The sequence below is a fragment of the Diceros bicornis genome, chromosome 1, assembly GCF_020826845.1.
Source record: "Diceros bicornis minor isolate mBicDic1 chromosome 1, mDicBic1.mat.cur, whole genome shotgun sequence".
NCBI lineage: Eukaryota > Metazoa > Chordata > Mammalia > Perissodactyla > Rhinocerotidae > Diceros > Diceros bicornis.
Window position 1 is genome coordinate 83,155,291 of NC_080740.1, and position 17,929 is coordinate 83,173,219.

Below are 17,929 nucleotides of genomic sequence, written 5' to 3' on the forward strand. Positions count from 1 at the left end.
GGGACTCGAGCAATTATGATGAGAATATAAATGAACATGATTTAAATACCAGAGGCATGATAATTTTGGGAATGGCTAAATAAACCTAATAATCTCATTCCTGCAATGTCCAATTATGGTGTTTTAATCAAAACCTCCTAAGGAGATGGGCGGCTAGTAATGGCTTACCTTAATTATCTTTATCCTTAGTAACTAGTCTGAAATTTTAAAAAAAAATTTAAAAAGAAGGGGAAATTTTCTTGTTTCCAGGGAGATATGCCTATTTCATTTTTAATGATCAATGAGGAAGTGTTTGTTGAGAGGCTGTTAGGATCAAGCACTACTCTAGGCACTGGGGCACCTGAAAAAATGACATGGCACCTTATTACTAGAAGATTAATCTTCATAAAAAGATATCTCACATTTAAAGGCTAGGGGCAGATAAATGTGAAATGGGTGGACAAACCCATTCAAACATTGAAAGATGTTCAAAGGAAAGAGATAACTGATTCAGGGGGTCAAATATGTAACCAATACCCTTGAATCATAAATTGTGACTGGTAGAAATTTTCTCAGATTAAGGTACCAGAAAATTGATACATGGAAGATAAATCCTTGAGTTTAAACCCCAAAATAAATCCTTTAGATAAGGATGGAAAAAAAACACCTGACAACTTGCAACTCACATAATGTGAGCTGAGTAACAGCCAAAGCAGAACCTTCTCTCTGGTCTGTTATATGAACTCTGGCAAAGTCCCAGTCTGGTTCAGGCAAAAGAAGCAGGGACCATAGCCTCGACTAGTCATAGGGCCCTAACCTTCCTCTTCAAACAAGAAATTTTAGCAGAGAAATCCTTTCAGCAGTAGCTGAAGGAAACCAAGCCGGCCAGTTGTATGCCATAGAAAAATGTTAATCATAAATAAAGATATAGTCCCCCACCCTTGTGAAAAATTCCCAGATGTCTCCCCAGAGGAAGAAAATAAATGCCTTCCATTGGAAGGGTACAGTTGACAGAGGAGATGAATTTTGCCAAAGTGCGCCGCTAGCAAATTCCTGGGTTAGCTGGAGTGATAAGGAGCCCGAAGCAGAGCTTCTGGGGAGAAGCGCTGGGCTCCAGACAGCTGGATGTAATTCAAACGGAGATATCAGGGACACGGGCAGGCAGGGCCCTCACAGGCTGGGTGAGATAAAGCTCTTTCCCGCCTCTGGAGTCATGTGTCTGGTGACTTTTTCGATACCGTTTAAAGGCCCAGAGTGGTTTCTGATGCTGCCTTGACAGGGGCCACTGGTGATGAAGCCACGCACAGGGATGGCTTAATTGGTGCCCTGTGCCTCTCTGTCTCCTGAGCAGACAAACTTCCATTTCTTAGAGATGTTCTTGCCCCTCCTTTCTTGACTGAAGTCCTCCTCCTGTGAGTTATTGGGGGAATAGTGTGAACGAGGAGCATTGGTGGCTTTGCAGCTTAAAACAACCGCAATCAGGTCCATATAAAACTGTCTCCTTCACCTGCCTTGCTGGGCTCTGCCGGGCGCGGGGCCTGCACCCTCGGTGGTGGGCATGAGCGTGGGACGGTCAGTACATGGAAACTGCCCTTCTCTTTGACCTCGGCATGTGCACAGACTGCGTCTTGCTCCACGCTGCTTCCTCCGGCATCCTTTTATCAAAGCCTCATAGGCTACCTTTAATAATTATTAAAGAGGTAGTACTTTTTGGAGGGGGTGCTCCTCCTGCACCCCACTAATGATGCTGGTGGTTCATTCACCAGTTGCCCCAGACCATTATATCTGACTTAGACCTTTCCAGAAAGTAAGCCTGCACAGCATTCTATTTATTAACCCACGAGGGCCTGGTGAAGCATTTAAAGAATCTCTCACGCACAGGGGTCCCAATATGCCATTTCCCTAAATTCATACTACTGGTGGGAGGGGGGAGATTAATAGCATATTCATGTCTGGAGTCTGTGGAGTAAATTCTCATGTCCTCAAAAGACACCTGGCTTTGTGTTAAGAAGGTACAGGGACCATCACAAGCAATGGGCTTAATGGCCATAAATGAGAAGTGATTGCGATGCTCCCATGTAACTATCAACCTGCCTGCGAGATCCAGCTGTTTCAAACAAGGGAGATTTGGGGCACTAGCATTTCCAGGACCTGGGAGGGTCAGCCTTTCTCCCCTGGGTTTTGGATCCTGACTGCTGTTGGGTAAGCAATGTCTCACCCCTCCTTTGATGGGAAAGTGCTGTCGTGATGAAGTGGTATCGTGTTCATGCGTAGCATTAAACTTGGCACCCACCTATAACGATGTGTTGTAACATTCTCTCTAATTAGTTTTTCTCACTAGCTCTTGGATGACTCCTGCACTCTATAATTATTTCTTTCACTGGCACTTATGCCTATATTGTACGCTTTGCCTAATAATTACTGTAATTACAGTCACTATATTTGAGTTTGGTGCCTGCGTGATAAACGGTTTCATTTTATACATTTGATGGGAAGTGATTTCAAAGTGGGCGTCTGCAGGAAATTATTGAGGTACTGCTCTGAGACACGTTAAAATGTTTTTGGATAACAAGTAACTTGATGAAGTAGCAACACGACAGGAGAAAGAAGCAGAGAGCGAGATGAATTCAAGAAAAATTCTTATATATTGCAAATGCAGCCTGAGAGTAGAATAGGGACACTCTCACTCCTGGCCATACCGGGGCCCCATAGCACATGATGGCTCAATATACCTTCAATACCGAAACGGGCACAGTTTAGAAAGGTGAGAAGTGCATTCTCCAGTGGGGCTAAGCTCCCTGTTGTCCTTCCCTCCTGCATGCCGACAGCTGTAGAGGCCACTGGGCCCCAGTTCCAGGACTGGGTTCCTGGATATCAGGAACGCCTCTTTAAGAAACTCCTCAACCGAATACTTTCTTTTTTTAAGGAAATCAAGAGATTAGCTCTACTTCTTTGTTACCAGGAAAGGGAAGAGTTGGTCGGAGTGGAGGATGTCAATGAAAAGTTAAACAAGCAAACAAAAATTTAGGTCCTGGGGCAAAAGGGACATCCTCTGGGAAGATTTTTCTCGGTCACTCAGCCTTCTCCCATCCCCAGAGATGTGAGCTGCCCTCAGTTATGTCTGTGCACAGTCCTATTTTCTGTACTACGTGGGCACTCTGTGCTTCTATTACACATCAGTTACCCACAGATCAAGCACTTACGTGTGCTCAGCACATTCTGTGGGCCCACTAAACTTATGATAATTAAGCTCCACTTATTAGTTCTTACCAAGCGCTGTGTATTATGCTGTGTTTATATGCATTATTTCATTTCATTCTCCCACCCATCCCTGAGTTATGTACTATTATTATTTCCATTTTGCAGGCACGCGGTAACTTGCCAAAGTCACACACTAGTAAGGGGAAGAGCTAGGATGTCCAGCTGGGCAGGCTGACTCCACAGCCTCCACTATCCTGTCTCCCAATTTCTATGAGCAACTGGATGACAGGAACGTGTTTAGCAAATGCTAAAGTACCTGACAAATGTTAGGTTTCTTAGCATCACGGGACTAGGAGGCTTAACAGAAAGTGACCCATGAGTTCCTTCAGCATTTTCCTTTACCAGATGACAAGAGCTTCTTTTTTGAAAGCCCTCGAGGCACTCCAGAGTTCTTTAAGCGACTGTAGAGTGCTGTGGTAACCTAGGGGGTTCCACACCAAGCTCTGGACTGAGGTGTGTATTCAAGGCCAGGGTGACGCCAGGGAGAGCTCACGGGTGGGCGAGTCACAGTACCGGACAGGGGAGTGGTGGGGCAGCTCACCTGGGCACACGTACTCCTTCTTCTGCACGTCCGCCACGTTGAAGCCCCTCAGGTGCACAGGAGCCATGCAGAGTGTGAACTGGCCAATTGTCCGCCGCTGTCGCAGCCAATCCGAAAGCCAGGCCAGGTGGCAGTCACAGTACAGGTTGTTGGAGTGAAGGCGCCTGGGAGAGGAAGGGACAGAGGGAAGACACTGTCACAGCGTGAAGTGGGGAGGCCACCATTGGCTGAACAGAGTGAGCCAAACCTCTGTGCCCTTTTGCCCAGCATGAGGATCCCCAGGAGCCCAGGGAGCATTTTCCTCTGCACTACCGCAAGAGCCTCACTCCGTTTACTGCCCAGCCACAGATGACAGTTATCTTCACATGCAGCCACATCCAACGGATGCCTCCAACGTCTGAGCAATTCTCCATTTCTTAATAGTAATTCTACCCTTTCTTTTCCTACTTAAGAAAGCTCAGCACATAGGAGAAGGAGAATGACATTATTATAGTGACAGTCCTGATTTGAGTCAAACTTCCAAAGGGGTGACTTGTGCAAATTTCAGTCCTTTATCTAGTATGAGTTACAGGTGGCACAAAATAGCTTCTCAGTCTCAACGCCCCCATCTGTGGTGACGGGGTGGGTGAGATCTGCTGTTGCTCTGACTCTTTCATCGTCTCCCTAAGAGTCCCTTTAGTGAACCCCCTGCATGTAATGCTGGTGAGCCTAAAACCAATACCACTGTGTGCACTCACCAGGGTGAGCAAGGCAGGGAGAGAAGGATGCTTTTTGAAGGATGCACCTTCTCTCCATCCTCCTGTTTAAATAAGGTCTTGTCCATTCTAGACTCCTGCAATCCACAGCCAGCTCTCCGCAGTGTCTGTCATCTCCATCCCAAGTTCAGTTCCACCTGGTGTATATGCTATTCCGTCTGGGTCAAGTGCCTCTGAAAAGACCTCCTAACCAGTTCCAGGACTTGTTGGCTTTCTCCCTCCGGTAGCTGTGATACCAGATTGATTTCCTGCCCTTGAGCGAATAAGATTCCCTAGAGGGATCTGCAGGTTCCACTTCTGAGGGGAATCCCATCTGGTTTAACGACTTGAATTTCTTGTGCACTAACTGGGGGGCAGACTAAGGATATCCAGGGGCTTCTAAAGGTTCTTCCCCAAGGTTTCTCTATCGGGGTTTGCAATTTCCACCTTCACTACAACTCTAGGTCATCAGAAGTGGTGGTAGGTGAGTTTTGGTCACATCGGCTTATCATACACTTGGCTTTCTGATGCAAATTTCAAATGCCCAGTCCTGGACATGCTAATCAGTCAGTGGTGTCTTGGGACTTGCAAGTACTCTGTGTCAAGCCAGCTAATACTGAGTGGCAGCCCGAAGCCGTGGCTTGGGCTACCTCCATGCCTGAAATGGAGAGCGCTGAAGGGCTCTTGACCACACTCCACTTAATGTCAGGTCAACATTGCTGCACATCGGCCAAGTGTAGCTGCCATGTGCTGCATGCCAGCAGAGCTTCTCTGCAGAGCCCACTGCATGGGCGCAAGCCTCTGGCAGGCCAGGGCCACTGGGGATCTTGGTGGCTTCAGGGGGCCCCAGATCCCATCATATCAGACTGACTAAATGAAGCCATATCCCACATAGAATGTCATTTTTTCTGCTGAAAAAAAATTTAAAAGGTTTTTATGATTTTGTTTAAAAATGATTAATTTTGAGGTTGCAACGTTCTTTTTGTATTTCAGAGCCTGTGCTTCAAGGCCTAACACATTTTCACAGGCCCCTAGACACTGTGCCTGTAAAGGGCCCGAAGCAGTTCTCCCCTCTGAGTTTCAAAGCTCAGAAGCAAGCACGGCCTTCTCTTGGCCTGGCGCTCCAGGAAAGGTGTGCCAGGTGGCAAGGGGTAGGGCAGACGGGATCCTAAGCTGAGTGCAAGGACCGCGGTTCTCAGACGGAAAGCGAGGCCCCTGTTGATTCAACCAAGATGAGCACTTGGCGCCAAGGCCAGAGAGGGGGCCCGGTGGTGGACTTGCAGCTGGTTACTCTTTCCCACACAGCATGAAGGAGAGGAGGGAATTCCTTTGTCACTTTGGGCTTTCTTGGGAAGTTGCAGCATGAGTGGAAATGATCTGTCTCCTGACCCATCAGAGAGCTGTCGAGAGAGACAGAGGGACAGACAGAGAGACAGAGACAGAGGGTTCCATGGCCAGGAACACACCACCGGGTAAAAACGGTGTCTAGGAAAATGGCAACAGCGGGTCAGGTCTTGGCGACAGGGCGGAGCAGAGGCAGGCTGCAGTGGCACGCACAGGCTGAGGTGCTAGAGTTCTTCTGCGTGCCAGGAGAATCACTGCCTTTTAATGAGAGTTTGGCTTTTATCAGGAAAGGCAGTTTTCCTCCCTGGCAGTGAGGTATGTAAGCTGAGGAGACAGGGATTCAAGGAGCGTGGGCCCACGAGGTGGATCAATGTGAACAAATTCCCGTCAGTTTCAATCAGGGGTAAGAGATCAATGGAACAACAAAAATGAGGTTTAGGTAAGCCAGATCCTTACCGAGCTGATTAACTTCTGGGATAATCAAAATCAGAGGTTTCCCTTTGGGAAGATTATATTAGGCTGGTTCTTCCTTGTCCCCACTGGCCAGCCCCAAGCTACCTCTCTTCCTAACCTTGCTCTGGATGGTCCCTGTTCTTTTGTTCATTTTGTAGACATTTCTCCCCTCCCAAGTGGGACCATGGAAAACAGGTGACCAAAACTTCCTTGGAAGCCTCTTGTCAAAAGCCCAGGGCAGGAGACGGGCTCAGATCTCCCTCTTGGAATTTTACCCTCCAGAAATGCTGGGAGAGAAGAGCTGGGCAGATGCTTTCAAGCTGCCTTTCCTATCATGTTTGGGGGATCAAATGGACCAGTATCATCCCAAATACTAATGTTGAAAGAAAAACAATCACGATGACCATGAAACTTGAGCCTGGACACTGCCAGGAATATTTCTAATCCTCTTGAGTGGGAAGGGAAATTATTTTAATTACTCTCACTACTTTTGGTGAGTTGGAGTGGCAATGACATAGGGGAGGTGGCCTCCAGCGGCCCTGTGGCCATGCGGAGGCTCCGGTCTTTCCTTCCTTTGCTGACCTGGAACATGCCCTTCTGCCCTTGCTTCTGCGGAATGGTATGGGGCTCTGATGTCAAATTGCCTGAATCTGACATTGGCTCTGTGCTTTCTGACTTTGACTTTGGGCAGTGATTTAACTCTGGACCTCAGTGTTATCATCTGTAAAATGGGGATATTAATGGTGCCCTAGAGCTGTTGTGAGGATTGAAATGATTCATGAGAAGTACTTAGCACAAGGCCTGGTACCTAGTAAACTGCTGAAGAAATGTTTGCTATTATTATTATTGTGGGAGACTAGCTCCAGACTTCAAACCTACGGCCCTGCCTGTACAATGCGATCATTTCTTACTTGGACACCAAAGCATCAAGGTGACTGGGTGGTTCCTGCAATCTTTTGCTGATGAAAACACCATATTCCACGTTGGCAAAACCACCTTTACAAAAGATAAGGTGAATGAATACAAATGCCAATTTGTAAAAGATGCCTTTTAGCCACAGATGCTAAATTAAATTTCCAATAAATCCTTTTAGAGAGGGTCAGTGTTCATTTTCTATAAAATGTGGCTTTCTGAATTCAATATAAAAGCTTTCCTTTAGAAATCCCATTTATGACTTCCTTCCTCTCTCTTCTTCCCCCCTTTTCCACCACCAGTCTCTGCACACCCCCCCACTTTAATTACAGTGAAGGGGGATTAGTCAGCTCAAGTCTCCAGGGAGTTCTATACAGAGCCATCTCTGAAATTAAACTAAAGAGAAAATGGCAGCAAGCAGGGAGCAAAGAGAACAGACGAGATTGATTGATTGATCTGAACTCATCAGATGATTGTTCAGGACCACGGGGAAGAATGACAACAGAAACAAAGAGAGAAGTCTCTCCCATCCTCTTCCCCCACCCCATACATCCAAACAAAGCACCCAAGATCCAGACCTAGCTCCCGTGGACCCAGCCCAGCTTCCCTTACTGCTGCTCCTAAACTGAGACTAGCAAGAGGGAGAGCAGAAATCACAGAGCAGCAGCCCACAGGAGCTGAACTGCTGGTTTCTGCAGGTGAGAGCCATATTTCTTCTCTAACACCCACTCATCGGGGGAGATGCAGGCCCAGCACCCTGAGGCTCGCATGCGGCTTCTTGGCCAGCAGCCCGGGGCCGCACTCTTCTCCAACCCATTCATGGTTTGCTGAGAACTTTGAAGACCCAATGGTTTCCCCTTAAAACTCCATTACTGCATCATCCTATTTTAAAAAGGAGGGAAAAGGATGGATTTTCTTGGCTGAATTATGTTATCACAGGGGGGATCAAGGAGGAAGTGGGGAACAATGATGGAAGCTGGGCTTGGATTATTCTTCTCCTTTAGAATAACTAGTATTTGCTGAGTGTGTGCCATGACCAGACACTTTACACGTTAGTGCATTTCATTCTCACAACTTTGAGTCAAGCATTTATTAATTCACTGTCCGTGAAGCACAGAGAGATGAAGAAACTTGCCCAGAGTAAGTGGCAGAGCTCAGGTCCACCTGACTCCCAACTCCGTGTCCTTCTCAGGGTGCTCCGTATCATTTCCTTATAAATTGCCTCATTGGTTGGTCTTTGCTTCATTCTTACCAGAGATAAGGTTGCTTTCTCGCTAATGAAGGGATTCTCAAACCTTGTGAGTATCAAAATCGCCTGGAGGGCGTGTTAAAAGCGGGTGGCTGGCCCCAACCCCTGAGATCTGATTCCATGGGTCTGGGGTGGGGCCTGAAATACTGCTTTTCTAACAAGTTCCAGGTGGTGCTGACACTGCTGGTCTAGGGACCTCACTTTGGGAACCACTGCTCTAAGGATTTTCAAATCTCTGTGGATTCCACATTGCTCAAGGGCCACAGATATGCTGGTTGCTGAGATTTTCAGTCCAGATTTCTGGGTAAGTGGTGTGATAATAATAATAGTATAACCATCAATATCATTTATTGTCTACTACTTGCCAGGCACTTTACTCTTGGGAGCTGACTCTCCTCTACTACTGTGATGTAAATACCATAGAGGCTCCACCAACATAAGAAAAGCATCAAGTATGAACCTCTTTGGAAAGGCCAACAGAGTCCATTTGCAGAGAAATTTACAGAAGGGTTTCTGGCTGAGCGTAGAGGGGAACTCCCCAGCTAATAAAGGCAAGGGAACCTCTCTCAGTACGCTTCCTGAGTACACAGACTGGAAGGCTTGAGCCCACCCAACACATTAAAGATAAAGAACCAATTTACTGCATTCTTATATCAGAATATCATTCAGGGAGCAGGTGAGCAGGGGAGTGTGGTGGGTGGGGGCTGAGAGGATGAGGATAAGGAGGGACTAAGACTCCCTCTCCTCTACTGTTCCTAGAGGGGAAAACAATTGTAACCAAGGGTAATATGATAGAACTGCCAAAGGTACATGACATTAGCTAAGGAAATGGTGAATCATTACGTCCCAGTTCTGTTATGAATCCCAGTTATGTTCCGTGACAACATAACACTAATAAACTTTTCCATCGAGATGGAAAACACAAAGAAGATTTCCATAGTCCAGGAAGACTCTCAAGGTGAAGAGAAATGAATCTGCCTGCAGAATGGTGGTTCAGCACCATGGATGTCAATGTGACCTTCCCCCGATCTGCCCTTGTTCACAAACACACCCCTTAGTTAATAGCAGGAGGAGGAGGCCTCTGGACACAGGAAGCATCTGCGAAGTCACAGCACGGCAGGTTTTACAAGCAGCTTCGAATGCTGCACTTTAGGCTGCATAAGGATGGAGCAGGTGGAGGGTGAAGCAGGGACCTTTACTCACAGAGTTCGAATCTTCGGCATGTGGTTGAAGCTGGTGACCAGGATGCGGCTAATGTTGTTGTTGTTGAGGGTGCTGCGGAGAGAGAGGAAAAAGGGAAAGAGTCAACAGGGAAGCAGACTTGGAGGGGCACCAAGATGCTCATGGAAGGTGGGGGGAGGGGTGGATGTGACTGCAGGAGGGATCACAGGTCAGTCAGTGGAGCAGCTGGAGACAAGTGGAGGGATTTCCAGACGATAAGAGCATCCCTGACTCCTTTTCTCAGATGCATCCCTCCTCGCCTCTGCTGCCCTCTCAGTACTTATCTACCCACCTGGAGTAATAATATCGCTTCCTGAAAGCCTACTATGAGCTGAGTGCCTCACTACAGTATTTCTAATTCTCACAACTATAATGCCAGTTACGTATCATTGTCCTCATTTTAGAGAAAATGAAACAGATATAGGTCACTGTTTGGTAACACACAACCCTACAGGGTAGGTATTATTCTCGTGTTACAAACGAGGAGGCTGAGCTACAGAGAAGTAAAATAGCTTTTCCAAGGACCCATAGCTGCTAAGCTCTGGAGATGGGATTTGAACCCAGCACCATCTTGCTCCAAACTCCTTGGTCTGCTCATTGCACATACTGCCCCACACAGAATGCTATGTGCAGAGGTTATTCTGTGAGGATCTTCCAGCCATCTTCTGACTCTTCAAGCACATCTTATCTCAAGAGAGTGTGTGAGCTCTGTGAGGACAGGGGTTAAGTCCTCCTCCTTGTGCATCTCCATGACCATGGATGGGAACTCCTACAGTGCAACGTTAGCGTTGACTGGTATCTTCATACAGGGAATAGGAAAGAGAGAGACATGGGCTCCATAAGTGAACCAGAATGAAATAAGGCTGCTGAAGAATGAAATCAGGCTGTAGGAAAGGACAGCCCTGGGCCTACCTTTCTAGAGGGACGACTTATGGAAGACCAGTGTAAGGTCCTGGGGCAAAAGCGACATCCAGGGAAAGCATGACAGACAGAGAAGCCATCTGCAGAAGTTATGTTGCAGGAGGGCCTTTTCGGGTCAGTTAGTTCAACGACTACCCAGATGGAGGGGCAACAATATGCACGAAGGCCCAGGCCTAGTTCTCGGCTCTCTGAGCCCACACCTGCCCCACTCTGCATCCCAAAGAGCAAGAGGTGGATCTAGCCTTTGGTATAATCCTCCCTGGTGGCCACTTGCTCCTGTGCTCTCTCTTCTCCTGTGCTCGTCCCAGATATCCCCTTCTCATCAGCCCAACTCCTCGTACCTTCTCACGGGCCCCCATTGGCCCAGGAAGGAGACTTTCTTTGAAAAGCTTCATTGGTTAAGCAGATTTCTTTTGCACTTGGCTCTTGGTAAACACGTTATCTTCCTCTTAAAATGCCCTCTAAATAGTAAGCCCTGCAAGGCCAGCACCATTGTTTGTCTCGTGCATTACTCTAGCCCCATGACCTGGTCCACACATGGTTCAAATTGAGTTTTATTTTCCCCAGTTATGTGGTCTTGGGCAAGTTATCAATGTCTTTTATCTACAGGTTCTTCATTGGTGAAAGGAGGCAGGTAACGGTACCTACTTCATAGGCTGGTCAGAGACTTAGTACCTAGTATGTGCTCAGTAAATGAAGTCTACCATTTTATTGACATTGGTGGAGCAAATCTAGTCCTGTCCTGGTCATTCCTGTTCCTCCTACCCTAAACTCCATGGAAACAGAAACAGAGCTTTGTCCAGCACATAGTGGCCCCCATACCCAGCCCACCCCACCCAAGGAGCCCTGCACAGATTCCTTCTCCAGCCCTTTACAACCCTAGTTCACAGCAGGATTCCAGTGCTCACATCCCCCTCGCCCCAGGCTATTCCTCAATTCCCTCTGGGCTACTTGGCATTTGTTTGGCTAACAAGGCCAGGAGGAAATCTGTTTACACAAAGGCACAGAACCTAACACTTTGTCCTCCCTCCCTCCCAAATTTACTGTACACCTACCATGTGTCTGGCACTATTTTAGGCATATAGTATGGTAAAGAGGAATGAACAGATCAAATTTACATTGTCTGCTTCTGCTAACTCTGTAACTTTACTAATGTACCAGCACAGACACTTGGCATTTTATGGAGTTGAACTTCCGTAGCTGTTTTGTTTCGTGTGGCTTATCTTTTCTATGAGTGTGTGTGTGAGGGTTAATCCATGCTATCTCCATCTACCCAGGAAGGGTTTGGAATATCTCATCAGCCAGGGCTGAAGAATCTGTCACTTTCATCAGACCAGGGTCTCCTGCCTTGGCAGGGAGCTCCCTGGGAGTGAGAACTATGTGCCCCCACCCCTTCTCCATCAGATGAGGAATGCCTCTGGGGCAGAAATGATGCGTTCATTTCCTCTCCTATCCATCCCAGAGTTCAAAGCTCCACACTTTGGGGGATATCTAGTTAGGGTTGCTGACTCACAACCAGGCAAAAATCTGTGCCTCTTCATCTCTCAAAGGCAAAAAACAAGAAGGCTTTACAGAAAAGATGCTTCCTTCTGACCATGCCCAGCCACTCAATATCAGGTTGAGTTCACAGCCAGCCCTAATTTAGCTAAATATACAGTGCAGTTAGATGTAGGGCTTGGACTGTAACTGCATCCGGCAGTAGTCCGGTAGCGATGACTTATTAATGTATTACTACACTGATATTTAAATGTGAGCCGTAATGAGGGCTATAAAACATTTACGATAATACCAATTATTCCAGAACCAAGATGACTAAACACGGTATTCAGACTTTCGTGATTTGCTGTGTGGGGCTGGCCAGCCCAGGGATGTCAGACGGTTGGTAACCTCTTGGACGCTGGTCTCCATGGCAGCTACAGTTTTTGTTTCCCTAATAAACACGGACTTATTTGATTTCCAGACTTGGCGGCTTTTGCCTGTGCAGGGAGCACTGTGCTCTATCTGGTTCTCGTGCCCCAGCCTCAACAGCTGGCATTCGATGGAGGTGTCATTGTCATTACCCCAGCACAGTGGAACAGAGTCGGTGAGCATGGGTCTTAAAGGCAAAGACCTGGTTTAGATTCTGGCTCTGCCACTGACAGCCTGTGCAACCATGAGTAAGTTTCCTTAATCTTATTACGTTTCCTCCTTTGTAACATGGAGATAACAATAGCACCAGTCTCGTACAGCTTTACTGGAGATTAAATGAGATGATACTAATAATTGCCAACATTAACTGAGAGCTTATTGTATGCCAGGCAGGCACTGGGCTAAGGGCTCTACTTGTACTGTCTCATTGAAGTCCTCCAACCACCCTCTGAGGCAGGCAATTTTTTTTTCATCATCTCCATTTGACAGATGAAGCAAGTGGTGGTACCAGGATTTGAACCCAAACAAGCCTGACTCCAGGAAGGATGCCTGCATGAGTTGTCTACTGCTGCTGTAACACACTACCACAAATTTTGTGGCTTAAAGCAACATGAAATTATTCTGTTATAGTCTGGAGGTCAAAAGTCTAAAATGGGTTCACAGGACTGCATTTCTTCTGGAGGTATCAGGAGGAGAAATCATTTCGTGGCCTTTTGCAGCTTATAGAGGCCACCCACATTCCTTGGCTTGTGGCCCCTTCCTTACATCACTCCAACCCCTTGCTTATATTGTCACATCTCCTACTGTTCACGGTGATATCCTGCCTCCCTCGAATGGGGACCCTTGTGATGACACTTAGAGGCTGACTGGATAATCCAGGATAACCTCCCCATTTCAGGATCTTTAACTTAGTCACATCTGCAAAGTCCCTTGTGTCATATAAGGCAACATTCATAAGTTTCTGGGATGAGGGCATGGACATCTTTGGGGGAGGGCATTATCCAGTCGACCACCATGCCCTTGAAACAAGGCACTGACAGTATTCGTTTTAGCACGCTGCCTGGCGCATAGGCAATGGTTCATAATTATTGCTATTAGTATTGTAGCTTGCGTTTTTTTAGTTCTTTATAGTTTACAAGCACTTTCACATTCATCTCACTTGATGCTTGCAGCACTCTGAGGTTGGAATTATTCCCTGCATTTTATAGATGAGCAATTTGAGGCTACGAGAGGTAAGGACTTACCCAGGGTAGCAGACGACCTCCTGGAAGATTCAGGACTCGCTGTTCTTTCTTTACACCACAGTTTCTCCCAACTTACCCACTGCCTCCTGTTTTCAGGGCAAGTTTGTTACTCCAGCGTGGATATTCTCTGTCATCTCTACTCTGGCACCCAAAGCTAGAAATAACTGCACAAGCCTCCTGCTGCCTCTCATTCTATAAACTTCCTTGAAAATTAACCAGCAGAAAAATAAATGGTATAGACTGACAACGACCCCCCCACACCCCCACCCTCACTGGATGGCTGGTGCAGACTAAGCTATGGTGACCTCACCAACCTCATCTTATTTACCTCCATCTCCTGGAAGAGTTTTGCTAGTTCCAGTGTCTAGCTTCACCCTCACTGCTCTGCTCCTTGGAGATATTTTGAGAAAATAGGCTTTACTCCAAGTCACCCAGGTTAGAGGTTTTTCCCCAAATAAATGCTCTCAATTCAGCATTTTCCATCAGGTTTCATGCTCAAGTTCAAGGTCAAATTAATTCTATAACACTTCAGGACTGTTCTGGCCTCCTCTTTTTGCACCATCACAAGCTACTGAATGGGTATTTCAGCATGAACTAGAAACAAGGCAATTTCCCCCACAAGATTTAAAAGACAGTCCACCTATCTCTCATTTCTCTCTTCCAAAGCCCTTACCCTATTATAAATACTGTATTTCCATTGAGACTAAGTTTGACCTGTATACTGTATAGTCTATCTTCTGTTTTGTCTTAACTGGAGCATAAATGCCTAATGAAAAGGGATCATTTTTCCATATTAAAATGATATATTTGGACAATGCTACTTCTACCAACAGATCCCATTATGTCTCGATTGTGAGCACTCGAAAGGGGGCATTAAACTTTTTTTTCCAGGGCACTGGGGATTTAGTGAGCTTGCTATTTCTCCTACAGTGCACAAATCGAACCTAAGTACCCTGAAAAGTTTGTGCTGCCCTGTGCTCCTCAGCTAAATACTGGGGTACCATGGTAAGACAAGGGCTCCCCAGTAACAATGAATGCATGAGGAAATGGTGCACCTGCTGGTCTGTCCCAGGGTTGGCAAAATACTGCCCATAGGCCAAATTCCATCCAACACAGCCTATTTTTGTAAATAAAGTTTTACCCATCCATTTACGTATCGTTTACAGCTGCTTTCATGTTACAATGGCTGAGTAGTTGCGACAGAGACCATATGGCATGCAAAGCCTGAAATATTTACTAACTGGCTTTTTATAGACAATGCTTGTGACCCCTGGCTGCTCTAGAAGTAGGCAGTTCTAGTCCAGCCTTTGCCAGTGATTAAGTGCGATATGCCAGGCAAGCTGTATAACTGGTCTGTAAGAAGAGGGGATTAGGTCAGAGGCTTTCAAAACTTAAAAACAAAAACAGTGGCAGGAAAGCCCAAGCAGCAAGTGGTAGAGCTGAGATTGACAAGCAGGCAGTCTAACTCTAGAATCCACACTTCTTGCCCCCACCCCGGGCTCCCACCTGGGAAGGTGGGTCCCACTGCTCCCGGATCCTGCAATGTTGCGATGCAATCAAAGCCGAGGAGAAGGCCCTGTTCAAGAGACAGGGCAGATGAATTCACCTTGGGTTGGGCATGGCGTGAACTTGGGCAGTGGTTCTCAAAGTGTGGTCCCCAGACCCGCAGCACCACCTGGGAACTTGTTAGAGACGCATATTCTCAGGCCCCACCCAGACCTCCTGAATCAGAACCTCTGGGGTAGGCCCAGCTTTGTGCGTTTTAATGAACTCTCCAGAGGATTCTCAGGCAAGCTCAAGCTGGAAAGCCACTGAACTAAGGGAAAGGCTAAGAACAGAGCCTTTACCTAAGTATGGAGGGCAGCATATAGGTACCCCTTTGCCGCCTCTGGGACTGAAGCTCTCTTGTGTGCTTAGGAAGAGGCCCCCGTTCTGACATAGTACACAGCCCTCAATGGAGGTGACTGTAATCACCTGCGGAGAGCTCCAGCTTGGCTCCTCCCTCTTCTCTGCTGAGCGCTCAAGTGTGGCTCTCCTTGCATCACTCAAGATAGCCATCTTTGATCTGGAGGAGCTAAGCTGCAGCCACACCATCCTGGCAACCTTAATAAGGCTGACATTTCCCTCCGTCTCCTCCGATTAGGCCATCGCTTTATCACTCTGTGCTTTCCTGGCGCTGAGTGTAATATGCGTGTTGTGTGTCCATAACACTATGTAATTGGCTTTAATGCAGCAATATTATCTGTGAGCATGTATCACATAATTGCAAAAACAGGCATCCACGGTAAGTGCCATTCCAGTCTCCCAGCATGCCAACCTTGGAACCGGGGGCACTTTTGGAACTCCTCTTTTTCCCCTCCACACAGATGGGTATTCTGACTCCTTAGGTCAGACAGACACTGTTGGCAGACTGGCCCATTCATCCTGTCTCAAGGCAGGTTGACTTCTCCTTAAGTAGAGATAAATACAGTGGTTCCCTCCTTAACAGTCCCTAGGAAGGAGACTCTTGGTGAGTTTCAGCAGCCATGCCAACAGGATGTCTTTTCAAAGTGAGCCCGGAGATGCCCTGACTTGTACTTACAAATGTAGATGTCCAATTGCCAACACTCTAAGCCCAAAAGATATATCTACTTTCAACAGGGCCTGTATTGAATTCACAGGGGCAGACACAATCAAAGTAGGCAGAATCATTTCCTGGAGAGCAGCTGAGTGTAAATACTGTGGCTGGACCCTGTGGGAAATACCTAAACTGCTGACATGAAGGATGAAAAGCACAGAGGGATTCTGGCAGCATGGGGACCTCAAGGGGAAGGGTTGGGGGTTTACTTCTGCCTCTCCTTCTTGCTGGCTCAGGGAAGAAGAAAGGAATGAAACTGAAGGCACTTCAGATCCAGGTGCCTGCTCTCCTCTCTGGCTTACATGTCACAGCAGAACTGGCTTGCTTGGTCTTGCTTGGTGGCTACTGATTGACAGCCATCATGGCAGCAGGAATTAAGGCCTATTGCTGATGATCAGGCCCTTCCACATGCTCCTAGATCCAGGGAATGTGAGTGCTGTTGGCTGGTTTGGCCCATTAGAATGTGTGTAGATGGTGTCTTGTTGTGGACTTGACCCTAGAAGAACACACACTGAATGCCCACTAGGTCCACTGAGTTGAGACAGGCATCTTCAAGCCTCTCCCCCAGCCCAGGGTCTCTCCTCAACTGCACTGACTGAGTCATTTTTGGATGAAACTCCTTTGTTTCCCTCCAATCAAGGTTGAACTTGCCTCTCTCACCCAGCTATGCACTGCTCTGATTTGGCTGAAGGCTCTAGGAGACTCCAGAAATCAGGAAGAATAATGTACAATAATGCATCCTTTGAGAAAATCTAAACTAAATGTTATAGGTTCTACCATGAACTCTCTACTTTCCTCTAATGAGCCAGACTATTAAAGGATATTGCTTTGAGGTGTGCTGGCCAAGATCTTCCAATAAAGATGTCCATAATAATAACAATAACACTATTTATTAAGTTTTTGCTATGTGCCAGCACTGGGCTGAGCACTTTTCATACATTATCTCATTTAATTCTCCCCCAAATTCTGAGATACTATTGTCATTTCCGCTTTGGATCCTAGAAAGATCAATGAACCCTGCCCTGATCACACAGCTATAGAGTTGTGGAGCCAATATTCAAATCCAGGAAAGTGTGACACCAGGACCTATATTTTTAACCTTTACACAAAACTGCCTCTTACGGGATGGTCTTTGACAGGTGTTGGCTGTCCAATTTCCATGTCTTCCTAAAGTGGAAGCAAATCATATCGGTTAGTGGTAGACTCAGCCCTGACTTCTATGCGGCAGGGACTGTGGTATTTGCCTCGCTGCCAAGGCTGCTCAAAGCAACAGCATTAGCCGACCCACCTCTTGTCCAAGGAACAGAGAGAGCTCAGCACTGAGAGCACGGGCTGTGGTAGAGACTACATAGAAGAGAGGGCAATGGTGTCTCAAAGCCTTGTAAAGTCACGGTTTGGCCAACAAGTCTAAGTGCTGCCAAAAGCCGCCCATACTGTTGGACTGGTTGACTGGAATTTTTAAGAAAACTCTGAAGAACCGAGAGTACAGATCTGCTCCTTAAGCAGAGCTCATCTTTTGCCTGTTTGCAGCAGGCGAAGAGTCTC

General features: G+C 46.9%; 1 protein-coding gene across 1 annotated transcript in view; it reads right to left on the reverse strand.

Moving 5' to 3' along the window:
• Nucleotides 1-17,929, reverse strand: part of SLIT3 (slit guidance ligand 3) — a 598,986-nt gene that overhangs the window by 139,467 nt on the left and 441,590 nt on the right. The window contains exons 7-8 of the mRNA XM_058545649.1: nt 9,677-9,748; nt 3,782-3,945 (exon numbers count right to left, since the gene is read on the reverse strand). Of these exons, the coding sequence (XP_058401632.1) occupies nt 3,782-3,945; nt 9,677-9,748 (236 nt within the window). The remainder of the gene's footprint in view (nt 1-3,781; nt 3,946-9,676; nt 9,749-17,929) is intronic.